The sequence below is a fragment of the Triturus cristatus genome, chromosome 8, assembly GCF_964204655.1.
Source record: "Triturus cristatus chromosome 8, aTriCri1.1, whole genome shotgun sequence".
Taxonomy (NCBI): Eukaryota; Metazoa; Chordata; class Amphibia; order Caudata; family Salamandridae; genus Triturus; species Triturus cristatus.
Window position 1 is genome coordinate 86,596,971 of NC_140591.1, and position 14,607 is coordinate 86,611,577.

Here is a 14,607-nt window from a genome sequence, read left to right on the forward strand (position 1 = left end):
CGTCCATCGTATTACAAGTGCACTGTAGCCTACGGCATTTGTACGAAGTAGTGGCCAGTAACATGCACGCTCATCCGTGTGGGGACAGCACTTACAGGTATGTGTCTATGGGGCTGGAGGTATAAAATCATATAGTAGTGAAGTCCCTGGGTGGTTGACACCAATCTGGATCATGGCGAACAAGGGCAGAATGGGCCAGACACACAGTTACATGAAATGAATTCATTAATTACAGGAGAATATATATATGTCCGTTTCAAGTCACACATCTATTGAGTCAGAAAACATCACTACAGCTATAAAAGAAGAGATCTTAGCATTAGCCACCTGAATGCACAGAAAGCTACAGGTTCGGTAAAAGATGGTGCTAATGTAAACCAGAACATATGGAAATCACCCCTATCTATATGAATCCAAGCAAAGATATTCAGTCAACAAACTACAGCCTATCTTCGAACAGCACATCTGAAAACCTGCATTAATATTCGGATCTCTCTGGTTCATTGACCAATGCTAAGCATGCCATTTGTACCGCTTTTCGTCTTAGGCAGCCGGTTCTTCTTGCCTTGTCCAGTTACGATAACAGAAAGACTTCCAACACTGGGGTCCTGGTTAAGAGGTTCTTGGGATCCTGGAAACCTACATAGTGAAGTTGACTGACTGAAACATTTATAAAGCACACTTATGCCGTGGCGTCTTGGCGCTAGAGGAATTGAAACAAACAACGACGGATCTTAAGATCTTGGAAAAAGCCAGGTCTTTATCTTTTTCCTGAAAAGAGCCCTGTTAGATTCCAGCCTGACTGTCTCCAGGAGGGAGTTCCACAAAGTAGAGGCTTGATAAGTGAACCCAGTTCCTCCCCATCTAACTCTTTTAATTCTGGGGACACAAACCAACCCTATGTTGGCAGACCTAAGCGCACGTGGGGGTTGGTACACAGGAAACAGAGATTGAATATCCAAGGCTCCACCTCCATAAATTGCCTTGTGCAGCAGGCAGAGGGCTTTAAAATTCACTCTCTGACGCACTGGAAGCCAATGCAGTTCTTTAATCACTGCAGAGGTCGGGTGGTGTTTAGGTAGGTCATAGAGTATACGAGCTGCCGCATTCTGGAGATACTGCAGTTTTTTGATCTGTCCCTTACATATGCCAAGATAGAGAGCATTGCAATAATCAATTTTAGATAGAACAAGAGCTCTGAAGTTGGAAACACTTCACAAACCAGAGGTTGCAAAGTGTCACAGAGAGCTTTGTCACCATATTAAAAGCAGCTAATACTGAACACCGATGATCTTTTCACCACTTCTAGTCCTTCATAAAGATCAAGATTCCAGGAGGAACTTAGGACAATCTGGTTCTTGTAGGACTTTGCAGACATAGGTCACAATAGGAAAGTATTCCCTGAAATGCACACAAACATCCAGAGCGACGCTGACCCTCTTAAGATAAGGCCCACCAACACAAGCAAATTTCATACTTTCAGTGAATCACTAGACCTGAAGGAATTCCTAAACACTTAAAGAGAGTATGGTAGACACCTAATGGAAGAAAATGTTGACATTAATTTTCTGGGGTGGATGAAACAGGGAGGACTTTTATGCAGCATATTGTATAACAGTAAATGAAAAGTACTAAACTCGCTTCAATCTTTATGTTAACTTAAAGGTATTTTTGGCTAAAATAGGGTACATACGGAATTGTAAGAACAGGGAAACTAAACTGGCTGATTAGGAAAGCTGAGCCTCCCTACTGAGTTGATGGATGAAGGTAAAAGATACTGTTCCTCTCAGGAATACTCATGCACAGCAAGACCAAGGAACTGCCAAGGACAGAAAGGTGACAGATAAACCGGTGAGGAGCATTAGGTGGATGATGCCACAATTAGTGAGGGTTTTACATGATTTAAAAAAAAAAAAAAAGACTCTTTTGCCCAGAACTGATGAAGTAAATTTGGGTTTGAAAAATGTGATCATTAATGATACATGCATGTTCGGTTGTAACAAAGCAATGAGGCGCTACTAACTAGATTCAAGGCATACTTACTACAGCTCACAGTTTATCCTAGCCTGGGGCGGCACCTTATTGTGCAAGGGCTCAAAACCCATCAATTTCCTTTGTAGGACATTTTGGCGAGTTAAATTTGAGGGAATAGGGTTGGGTGTTCTAACACTATCAATGTTGTTTGCTATGTTAGTCCATACATCTTGCTAGCTTGTCTTAAATGTTTTTTTCTCTTCTGTCAGCTTTTTCCCCTCTCTTGTTCCCATTGCATTTCCATTAATGGGTAATTTATTATAATTTATTTTACATTTTTAGATTGCGCTGCTCTACCCATATAGTAAATATTGGTGCACTTTACAGTATGACAAATTGATTGTCTTAAATATACGTACAACTGAGAGAGGAGGGTAAAAGGGTGTGCCTGGAAAATTTCTGGGTTGAAATGAAATTAAGATACAGAGTACATGCCTGATGACAAGTGAGAGTTTAGGCACGAGTAGAGAGTGCTAGAAGTGAAGGGTAAACATTAACTGCAGAGATAAACGTTGAAGACCTACATTGTTAATTTCATCCTGTACTGAAGGACTTTGCCTTGGCGCGCCGGCTTGCTGGTTTGGGGAGTCAGATGAACAATGGGATGGAGGGTGTATAGGAGAGATCTTCCTCGAGGGGTGGGGCAAGGTAAAGTGGGGTGGTGGGGGCAGGTGAATGTTGGGTCACAAGTTATAATTGAAACTATTATTTCTTTTCTCGATGCCTTGGTTTTCTTTTTTTCCAGTTTCAACCTCCTTAGCTTATGGGTTATGTTTTGTTTTGTGCATCTGTAAAGCGCACTATCACCCGCGAGGATATCCTGGCACTGAGCAGGTGTGTGTGCCCACCCCAGCCTTCAGTAGGGCGGTTAATTGAAAAGCCAGGTCTTCAGCTTCTTGCGGAATTCAAGAACAGAATGTTATTTTATTTCTTCCATACCACAAATGAATGCTATTAATTGTACTAGTGAGATGAATGTGGCAGGGAGAAGGCCTTTAGGTCCTGATCTGGAGGTCAATAATGGAACCCTCCTCTGCATTCTGATGCCTCAATTATAGGTTGTTGAAAACAGGGTTGTCCGCCACCACCGATTCGGATATGGGGTTCATCGATTTGACAACTATTTTGCCCAAAAAATGACAGTAGACCAACTCTCTAAAGGTGGCCACCTGGTTGTATTTCACTAGTTTTCCATTTATACAAGACCACAACAGCAGGCTCACACCACAAAATGGCGACAAAGTCTCCTCACTTTGGGGGTACATTTCAGGACCCCTGTTGGACAGAGAGAGATAGCTGTGTGAGAGTGGAGTTAGAGGATACCTGCAGAAAAGGGGCCAAGATCACAGAAATGTAAGACCAGGACATGTTATCCGGAAGACTTGGCAGCTGGACACATTCTCTCAAAGTAGCTTCCAGCATAGCAGCAGGGTATGCACTGTAGAAAAAGCCTTGCCAAGCTGTACACATTCTCTCAAAGTAGCTTCCAGCATAGCAGCAGGGTATGCACTGTAGAAAAAGCCTTGCCAAGCTGTACACATTCTCTCAAAGTAGCTTCCAGCATAGCAGCAGGGTATGCACTGTAGAAAAAGCCTTGCCAAGCTGTACACATTCTCTCAAAGTAGCTTCCAGCATAGCAGCAGGGTATGCACTGTAGAAAAAGCCTTGCCAAGCTGAACACATTCTCTCAAAGTAGCTTCCAGCATAGCAGCAGGGTATGCACTGTAGAAAAAGCCTTGCCAAGCTGTACACATTCTCTCAAAGTAGCTTCCAGCATAGCAGCAGGGTATGCACTGTAGAAAAAGCCTTGCCAAGCTGAACACACTCTCTCAAAGTAGCTTCCAGCATAGCAGCAGGGTATGCACTGTAGAAAAAGCCTTGCCAAGCTGAACACACTCTCTCAAAGTAGCTTCCAGCATAGCAGCAGGGTATGCACTGTAGAAAAAGCCTTGCCAAGCTGTACACATTCTCTCAAAGTAGCTTCCAGCATAGCAGCAGGGTATGCACTGTAGAAAAAGCCTTGCCAAGCTGTACACATTCTCTCAAAGTAGCTTCCAGCATAGCAGCAGGGTATGCACTGTAGAAAAAGCCTTGCCAAGCTGTACACATTCTCTCAAAGTAGCTTCCAGCATAGCAGCAGGGTATGCACTGTAGAAAAAGCCTTGCCAAGCTGTACACATTCTCTCAAAGTAGCTTCCAGCATAGCAGCAGGGTATGCACTATAGAAAAAACCCTGCCAAGCTGTACACATTCTCTCAAAGTAGCTTCCAGCATAGCAGCAGGGTATGCACTGTAGAAAAAGCCTTGCCAAGCTGAACACATTCTCTCAAAGTAGCTTCCAGCATAGCAGCAGGGTATGCACTGTAGAAAAAGCCTTGCCAAGCTGTACACATTCTCTCAAAGTAGCTTCCATCATAGCAGCAGGGTATACACTGTAGAAAAAGCCTTGCCAAGCTGTACACATTCTCTCAAAGTAGCTTCCAGCATAGCAGCAGGGTATGCACTATAGAAAAAACCCTGCCAAGCTGTACACATTCTCTCAAAGTAGCTTCCAGCATAGCAGCAGGGTATGCACTGTAGAAAAAAGCCTTGCCAAGCTGTACACATTCTCTCAAAGTAGCTTCCAGCATAGCAGCAGGGTATGCACTGTAGAAAAAGCCTTGCCAAGCTGTACACATTCTCTCAAAGTAGCTTCCAGCATAGCGGCAGGGTATGCACTGTAGAAAAAGCCTTGCCAAGCTGTACACATTCTCTCAAAGTAGCTTCCAGCCTAGCAGCAGGGTATGCACTGTAGAAAAAGCCTTGCCAAGCTGTACACATTCTCTCAAAGTAGCTTCCAGCATAGCAGCAGGGTATGCACTGTAGAAAAAGCCTTGCCAAGCTGTACACATTCTCTCAAAGTAGCTTCCAGCATAGCAGCAGGGTATGCACTGTAGAAAAAGCCTTGCCAAGCTGTACACATTCTCTCAAAGTAGCTTCCAGCATAGCAGCAGGGTATGCACTGTAGAAAAAGCCTTGCCAAGCTGTACACATTCCCTCAAAGTAGCTTCCAGCATAGCAGCAGGGTATACACTGTAGAAAAAGCCTTGCCAAGCTGTACACATTCTCTCAAAGTAGCTTCCAGCATAGCAGCAGGGTATGCACTGTAGAAAAAGCCTTGCCAAGCTGTACACATTCTCTCAAAGTAGCTTCCAGCATAGCAGCAGGGTATGCACTGTAGAAAAAGCCTTGCCAAGCTGAACACATTCTCTCAAAGTAGCTTCCAGCATAGCAGCAGGGTATGCACTGTAGAAAAAGCCTTGCCAAGCTGAACACACTCTCTCAAAGTAGCTTCCAGCATAGCAGCAGGGTATGCACTGTAGAAAAAGCCTTGCCAAGCTGAACACACTCTCTCAAAGTAGCTTCCAGCATAGCAGCAGGGTATGCACTGTAGAAAAAGCCTTGCCAAGCTGTACACATTCTCTCAAAGTAGCTTCCAGCATAGCAGCAGGGTATGCACTGTAGAAAAAGCCTTGCCAAGCTGTACACATTCTCTCAAAGTAGCTTCCAGCATAGCAGCAGGGTATGCACTGTAGAAAAAGCCTTGCCAAGCTGTACACATTCTCTCAAAGTAGCTTCCAGCATAGCAGCAGGGTATGCACTATAGAAAAAACCCTGCCAAGCTGTACACATTCTCTCAAAGTAGCTTCCAGCATAGCAGCAGGGTATGCACTGTAGAAAAAGCCTTGCCAAGCTGAACACATTCTCTCAAAGTAGCTTCCAGCATAGCAGCAGGGTATGCACTGTAGAAAAAGCCTTGCCAAGCTGTACACATTCTCTCAAAGTAGCTTCCATTATAGCAGCAGGGTATACACTGTAGAAAAAGCCTTGCCAAGCTGTACACATTCTCTCAAAGTAGCTTCCAGCATAGCAGCAGGGTATGCACTATAGAAAAAACCCTGCCAAGCTGTACACATTCTCTCAAAGTAGCTTCCAGCATAGCAGCAGGGTATGCACTGTAGAAAAAAGCATTGCCAAGCTGTACACATTCTCTCAAAGTAGCTTCCAGCATAGCAGCAGGGTATGCACTGTAGAAAAAGCCTTGCCAAGCTGTACACATTCTCTCAAAGTAGCTTCCAGCATAGCAGCAGGGTATGCACTGTAGAAAAAGCCTTGCCAAGCTGTACACATTCTCTCAAAGTAGCTTCCAGCCTAGCAGCAGGGTATGCACTGTAGAAAAAGCCTTGCCACACCAGAGTGGAACTCAACATTTTCTTTTCAGACCACAGCCAATGGAATGGAGACAGGTGCTTATACTTAATTGCTCGATTTGGAAAAATCCTCTGCATATACCACAACACACTGGATGAATTTAAATTATGTTGCCATATTTTGAAAAGGCTCAGCTCGCAGCACAGCATCTCTGGGATGTGTATGGAATTCCACATAACAGCCTCCCACGATAGAACACATCTCTCGAGAAAAGATACCTGCTGTTTCAGGGTCCGGGTGATAAGTGTGGCTGAAAGTCAATGCACAGCCCCGCTCGGTCACTTGGAAGGGATAACCGCTGTCAAACAAGTCCACCCCTCTCTCCACGCACTCCATCACCTCGTCGGGCTTTCCAAGGCCATGGATGAGTCTGCAGGAAAAGGGATGGCAAGAGGATAAACTTAGAGACTGTTGAGGATGCAGGAAAGAGCACCAACTCAGATGAGCTCAAGGGAGGAGGAAGGAGCACCAGTTTATGGTGTGTAAAGGAAGGAGGACAGGGAACTACATTAGAGAATATCCAGCAAGTATCACCAGCTCAGACAATATAGAGAAAGCCAGATGGAGCACAACTCCAGTTACCACCAAGAAGGAAGGGGTACCAACTCGCACAATATACAAGGAGGAGCAGCCGGATTAGAGAGTAAGAAGAACGGAGGAAAATAAACCAGTTTAGAGAGATCTAAGGAGGCGAATGGAGCACCAGCTTAGACAATATTTAGGAAGAACGATGGAGCACAACTCCAGATACCACCAAGAAGGAAGAGGCACCAGCTCACACAATATAGAAGGAGCAGCCGATTAGAGAATAGGAAGAAAGGAGGAAAATAAACCAGTTTAGAGGGGTCAAAGAAGGAGAATGGAGCACCAGTTCAGACAATGATGGAGGAAGCAGGAAGGAGTACAACTCCGGATACCACCAAGACATGAGGGGTACCAGCTCACACAATATACAAGGAGGAGCAGCCGATTAGAGAATAGGAAGAAAGGAGGAAACTAAACCAGTTTAGAGGGGTCAAAGAAGGAGAATGGAGCACCAGCTCAGACAAAGATAGCGGAAGCAGGAGGGAGCACAACTCCGGATACCACCAAAACATAAGGGGTACCAGCCCACACAATATACAAGGAGGAGCAGCCGATTAGAGAATAGGAAGAAAGGAGGAAACTAAACCAGTTTAGAGAGGTCAAAGAAGCAGAATGGAGCACCAGTTCAGACAATGATGGAGGAAACAGGAGGGAGTACAACTCCGGATACCACCAAGACGTAAGGGGTACCAGCTCACACAATATACAAGGAGGAGCACCCAATAAGAGAATAGGAAGAAAGGAGGAAAATAAACCAGTTTAGAGAGGTCGAAGAAGGAGAATGGAGCACCAGCTCAGACAACGATAGAGGAAGCAGGAGGGAGCACAACTCCGGATACCACCAAGACATAAGGGGTACCAGCTCACACAATATACAAGGAGGACCAGCAGATTAGAGAATAGGAAGAAAGGAGGAAAATAAACCAGTTTAGAGAGGTCGAAGGAGAATGGAGTACCAGCTCAGACAACGATAGAGGAAGCAGGAGGGAGCACAACTCCGGATACCACCAAGACATAAGGGGTACCAGCTCACACAATATACAAGGAGGAGCAGCCGATTAGAGAATAGGAAGAAAGGCAGAAAATAAACCAGTTTAGAGAGATCAAAGGAGAATGGAGTACCAGCTCAGACAACGATAGAGGAAGCAGGAGGGAGCACATTCAGATACCACCAAGACGTAAGGGGTACCAGCTCACACAATATAGAAGGAGGAACACCCAATAAGAGAATAGGAAGAAAGGAGGAAAAGATACCAGTTTAGAGAGATCGAAGGAGAATGGAGTACCAGCTCAGACAATGATAGAGGAAGCAGGAGGGAGCACAACTCCGGATACCACCAAGACATAAGGGGTACCAGCGCACACAATATACAAGGAGGAGCAGCAGATTAGAGAATAGGAAGAAAGGCGGAAAAGAAACCAGTTTAGAGAGGTCGAAGAAGGAGAATGGAGCACCAGTTCAGACAATGATAGAGGAAGCAGGAGGGAGTACAACTCCGGATACCACCAAGACATAAGGGGTACCAGCTCACACAATATACAAGGAGGAGCAGACGATTAGAGAATAGGAAGAAAGGAGGAAAATAAACCAGTTTAGAGAGGTCGAAGAAGGAGAATGGAGCACCAGCTCAGACAACGATAGAGAAAGCAGGAGGGAGCACAACTTCAGATACCACCAAGACGTAAGGGGTACCAGCTCACACAATATACAAGGAGGAGCACCCAATAAGAGAATAGGAAGAAAGGAGGAAAATATAACAGTTTAGAGAGATTGAAGGAGAATGGAGTACCAGCTCAGACAATATTGAGGAAGCAGTATCGAGTACAACCACAGAAACCATCATGAAGGAAGGAGCAGCGACTCCTAGAACATGAGTCATCCTTCTCGGTGGACAGCAGCCATCTGAATTCAGTAAATGGTCAATTATGGATTCTTTCCTCTAGGGTTGCAATTTCTCTTGTAAAAATGAATGCCCACGTGTAAGAGTTACAATGTAGGATGTATACAGGGTTGGGAGTACTAGTACTTTTGTCTCACCATTCCTGTAACGCATTTATTAACCTTCAGCAAATGAAAAAATGAATTACTCATACAAATTAGTCGATTTTTTTGTTAATCATCACTATCAAATGAAAAATAATTACAATACGTTTTCTATCGCGTTCTTTGCATGAAATTAAGTAGAAACTGCGTTTTCAAATAGTTTAAATCAACCGAATTTGCATTCTGATACAATTACCGATGTGTACCGACATACCCTCCTAAACCCCTACCACACACCCTTTACCCAACCCACCACTCCCAACCCCTTCGCTACTACTAGGTGACTTGGCTTGGAAACCGAATACCAGCCTGCCGCTGCTGCACATGGGTCCCACATGGAACAGCGCGCAACGCCTGCCACAAACAGGCAGACCCAAAGGGATGAGGGTCTCATCTCCTGATCATACTCGTATTTACTCTGCTGAAGTGGGAATGCAAACAAGTGTCTGACCAGGGTAGTTTTTCTTTTGCTTGCGAGATGCAGTGTCCTAAACAATCTAATGAACAGTCCTGGTACAGTACCTGTGGCATCAAACAAAAGAAACTGGTACTTAAGTTTTATTTTTGGGGGGGGGGGGGGGGGGGGGGGAGAGGAACCCAAACTAATTACAACAAGCATTTACAATGCAATAGGTCTCGCATTACTGAAACTTTGAGGTATTTGTGTTGCATGATTATTTGCAACGCCAACAGCTCAAACTTTCAGTAATGTGAGACCTATTGCACTGTAAATGCTTGTACAATTCTGCCCTTCTTTCAAAGGGCCCAGGCTGTTATTACCCTTGCTGGTCACATTTGTAGTATGCCAACGTGTTTAACCTTGATGTACACGAGTACCTTCTTCACATACTACAAAGAATACAAAATACTCTGTTTATTTACAGGACAATAAATGGAAAAATAATCAAGAACTTAACCACCACCACATTTGGCTTGAAACTGATGATGCCCTATTCTGAGGGTACTGAACAACAAAATAAGCTTTTGAATTATGAATATATTGTCATTAATGTTGCATCATTTGCTTGCAATGATCCCTTCTATCCCTGCCTCGTCCCTGTGGCAAACTGTCTCCCGTTGCGAACTCTCTTGCGCCGCCTCATATGGCGCTCCGTCACTGATGCACTGTTAATTCTAGATGCCTCTCCACTCTCCTGTGCAGGGCCAACATGTTCTCTGGAAGGCTCATCCTCTTGGCAGCATCACTGCTGCAGCGTGCCATCTTACCCTGTGTGCAAATTGTGTGGCGTGAGAGGACACTGGTAGTTGTGGCCAGTCTCTCCACCAGCTTCCCCTCTCCCTTTGATACTTGCAAGCATTTGCTACCGCTGAGTTTTTTGGGTGAAACTGTCATTACTGAGAGAGTACTACACATTGCTGTATTGACCTCTCCAAGAGAGTCCATGCAGGTCAATACATTACTGAAGGCATTGCTGATGTTGGTGTGCAGTGTATCCACCTTACCTCTAAGAGCCTCAATTGCCCACAGTTTGTGCTGCACAGCCAACATAGATTTCTCTAAAGAGTGGAATTTCCCCCACTACAGAATCACGGCTCTCCCTCATAATGGACGCATGCTGTCTTTCTTAGCCTGCGTGGATTATGGCACCAGGCATGGTTCCGTGTCACCTTGTAGCAGCGTGTGCTTGAGGTGTTCTCACAGTACAACTTGGTTGGTGTGACACATGTCTGCAGACGAGTTGGAGCACTTTGCTGCTTGGTAATTAATTTGTGACAAAGAGATAGTATTTGGTGTTTCACCACTGTGGTCTGAACCGTGTCCATCCAACAAATTCTCTTATTGCCCCTCAGCTTCCTCAATCTGTAGTGGCAGGTTATCTGTGGAAGAAATGCATTCATTTCAGGGGCATGGAAAGTGACTGTTCATTGCACATCAGATGGGAGTGACGTGGGGCCTGTGAGTTACTGGCTTGCAATGACCTCTTCGGATACATGGGTGCAGGGCTTTATCTTGATAGAACAGTTCATGATCATTGTTGCCATGTTCACAGTTCTACAACTCCGGCAGTGCATTCTTGCAGAATGGTGGTGTGAACTGTTGTGGCACTTTGCACATGCGTGGTGGTATTTTGTAATGCAAGACAATCCCGGGCACGTGCATGAGAAGTGAAATACGCTCTGCTATGATAGGGGTTAATGGCACTGAGACTCATCTGCTGGTGATGCCGCATGTGTGTCATTGGCACTTACTCCACTAACTGCCTCTGGTGCAAGTATTGCTTGAAGGGCCTCTTCCAGTGGTGTGGGTGGTGGCTTTGTAGGTGACTCACTCCAGTGCCATATGTCTCTTGCTGCTGGCCTCCTCCTTTGTCCTGGAGCGCATGCCATACCACCTTTTGGTGGTGTGGCAACTCTGACGGCGTTTATTCACTCCCGAGTCTTTTGGCATCTGTGATGCTTCGTGGAACAGGTAATGATGACTTTCTAAACAGTGTTTCATTTTTTGAGACACATTCCTCTATGATGATCTCAAACTCCATCTCGTTAAACTCCTTTTCTCTTCCTGCCACCCTCAACACTTCCAGGCTCCTCACTGGACAAATCTGATCTTCTCTGCAAATATGCTTGCCTCAGGTGCTCTACTGAGCCAGCTTCTGACTTTTACTTTGATTGTGAGCACTCTGGGGCGGGAAGAATACTTTACGTGAGAGACTCTGCCCATGGTGGTTGTGGACCTGAGGAAACTCTTGGATTTTAAGTAGACAGTGTTTAAGTGTGTTTTGAATGTGTGCCGGTGTTCAGACAATAGGACAAGGTGGTCTACGTGTAAAAAGACCAGAGTCCTGAGAAGACACCGATGGAGCTGGTGGTGGTGGAGTCAGTGCTCGCTTCCTGATAGAGCTCTGGTCCCAAGTTTCACATCTGTGATCTAGTTCCAGAGGTCGAAATGGGCAGGGAAAAGGGGGGACGACATTCCCATGCTTTTTGATTTGATCTAAATAGTTACCATACTTTTGTTTAAAAATAAAATAAAAACAACTGTTCTTCAAAGGTCGGATTGCTGCAGGTTGAAGGGGAGAAGAAGGATCTCTTTCACTGAAAAGTGAGAGGCGTTAAAGAAGAAACAAGCCTTCCCTCCAGGTGCCCACATGGGCAAATCTAAAGGCTGCTTGGGGGCCAGAATAGACTTTGTCTGAATCTGGAATGTGTTTAATATGTTGTTTTAAACAAATGACTTACATATCATCTGTGCTTTCTGTCAAAGGCTTGGCCCTCTAAGCACTATAAGTGCACATCACTATTCCCCAGGGCACCAAACAGGATTCAAATCAGTGAATGTCCAGTTGGACCCACAAACATCTGAAGCAATAGCATTCACCAACCGGGCTTTCCTACCAGAAAAATGCTTTTCCCACGGATAGTTTTCAGTTGCATTTATTGAACACATAATGCGGGTGCATTATATTTATAAGCAGTTAATTGTAGCTGAAAAGCCAACAAAACGATTCGTTTTTTCGCCACTTCTTTGACCCTGCCCTTGCTGACTCCACCCCCTTGTAGTTAGGATCACAGTTCCCATCCTTTTCTTTATGCCCTTCGACCACTGCCTAGTTCTGCCTGCCCTTTGCAGTCAGTGGGGAGGCTGTGCTCCTGTGTTGTCACTGATCAGACTCATGCCCACACCTGCAACTGCTGGGTGGGCCCTTCGGTGTCGGACTATGTGCCGCTGGACAACAATCTGACAGTACCGGAAGAGCTGGTCTTACAGGTAGGTGAGTGTAAGGGTCGGTCTTTTGGCTGTTTATCAGCCTGTTTTCTGGTCTGTGCCGACAGTTTTTACTGGTGATTTTCCTGATATTACCACAAAAGCTGCCCGTAGCAAGCACAAATGCATGCCACCTCCCACACCTTGCAACACAACCCTACAGTGTGTCTGTACGAGATCAAAACTGCCGCAATGCCGCTGCCCGCGTCCCACGCAGTGGGACATCAGCAGGGCAGCTCTCTAGTGGCCGCCCGTCGCAGCCTTCCCCCTCCTTCTGCCTCGCGCGCGAGGCCGCGCCCAGGGAGGAGATCTCCCAATGAGTGTGTAGGTGGAGGCGGGCCGTTAGGGGGGGCGAGGCTAGCCCCCCCCCCCCTACATAGGCGTCCCTCTCGCCCAGTTCCTCCTCTTGTGGTAAATATTTCTCCTTTACCGGGACTGAATTTGATACAGGAACATAGTAAAATAGCTCAATGAAATGAGAGGCAGAATCCGTGATATTAGAGTTTCAGAATGGGCTTTATTCCAATAAGCGATTATAATCGGATGCTTCAAGTTCCATCACCACGGGAGTTCAGGAAGTGAAGTACATACTTTATTGACAAGCAGTAACTTTTATAATACATACATCATAATGAAGTGAATACAGTAGGCGTAACAATTGATAAGGACATTGACGTTTGGTTTGCGTAACCGAAAATGGGTGTAATAATGAGTAAAAAGGAACATGATTGGCTATGATGTAATACATAGGTGGATCTATAAGATAATACTTGGCATTGATGCGCGCGCAGCAGTCTGACGTGTAATTGACGTGTAACTAGGGGGTGACGGGGACTTGACATTTAGCTCTACGTGTGGAGACAGGAAGTCTGGGGGGTCAAGTCAACCTAATCCCAAATCATATCTAACATCCTATGTTTAAAGAACTATGTTATCCACAAAAGAAGGACTCTCGGACAGAATCTATTCTATACTGACTGTGCGTGCGTGTACAAGCGTCTAGGTGTCTACACTGAATGCGAGGGGGTAGGAATATTCCATGGTAACAGGGCTATGAATTACTTGCATGAGGACAGAGAAGATGGGCCTTTTTGCTTGGTAACTGGAAGAATGTTTACTTAAGCTACTAGGCAGGAATGCATCGGCTGAGGGGGAAGCAGATAATTCGAAGGTGAAATACAGTTCTTGGCAGAGAATAGGCTGATGTCAGGCTTCGTGAGCCGCGCAGAGAATGAGACAAAGTTCATGGTCACAGATGCAGGCTTGAACTGGAGCTTTCAGAGGCAGAAGGCAAAAGGAGTTCGATGACAGAATCAGGGCCTACTTGCCTGGACTGTAAAATGGCATAAGTGAACCATATAAAGCCGGTGGCCTTTCATATTTAGGAATGGAATATCCAGCCCATTTATGGCGGATCTGACAGAGGACATGTTGACGGTGGACGCACATGTGTTTGCGTCATCATTACTGGAACTGGAGGGAGCATACATGTACTTGCGACATGCACATAGAACCGTTGGGGTCCAAGATAGGGGACATAACTGACCAGAAAAATCCATATTTCCACATTCCCTCCTTGTCCCCTTCTTGCCCTTCAAGAGATATCAATCTTCATCAATCCATTGATCTGTTCATATAGCATCATTTGTTCTTCTTTCTTCTTCCGGGATCTTGAATGAAAATCTTGATGTGGAATGCACGATGTGGCACATAGACCACAAATTGCTGGTCCACATTGCAGACATAGACAGCAACTGAATAGTATGAGAAGGCCAATACCTAGGAAGGATAAAACTCTCCATCCCCAGGCTGATACCGTATTCCAAAACCAACTGGACCAAGTCCAAGTGCCTGGGTTCTGGTGTATCTGGCTTACTATCTTATGAAGGCGAGTGATGGCTTTATATACGGATGGCGAATTTTCTGGTATGAATACGCAGCAGCTTGATCCGATGACCCTACAAGC

General features: G+C 45.3%; 1 protein-coding gene across 6 annotated transcripts in view; it reads right to left on the reverse strand.

Moving 5' to 3' along the window:
• Window positions 1–14,607, reverse strand: part of QTRT2 (queuine tRNA-ribosyltransferase accessory subunit 2) — a 248,618-nt gene that overhangs the window by 63,574 nt on the left and 170,437 nt on the right. For all 6 annotated transcript variants that reach the window (XM_085621061.1, XM_085621066.1, XM_085621064.1 and 3 more), the window contains one exon: window positions 6,504–6,655. In XM_085621061.1, coding sequence (XP_085477187.1) covers window positions 6,504–6,655 — 152 coding nt within the window. The remainder of the gene's footprint in view (window positions 1–6,503; window positions 6,656–14,607) is intronic.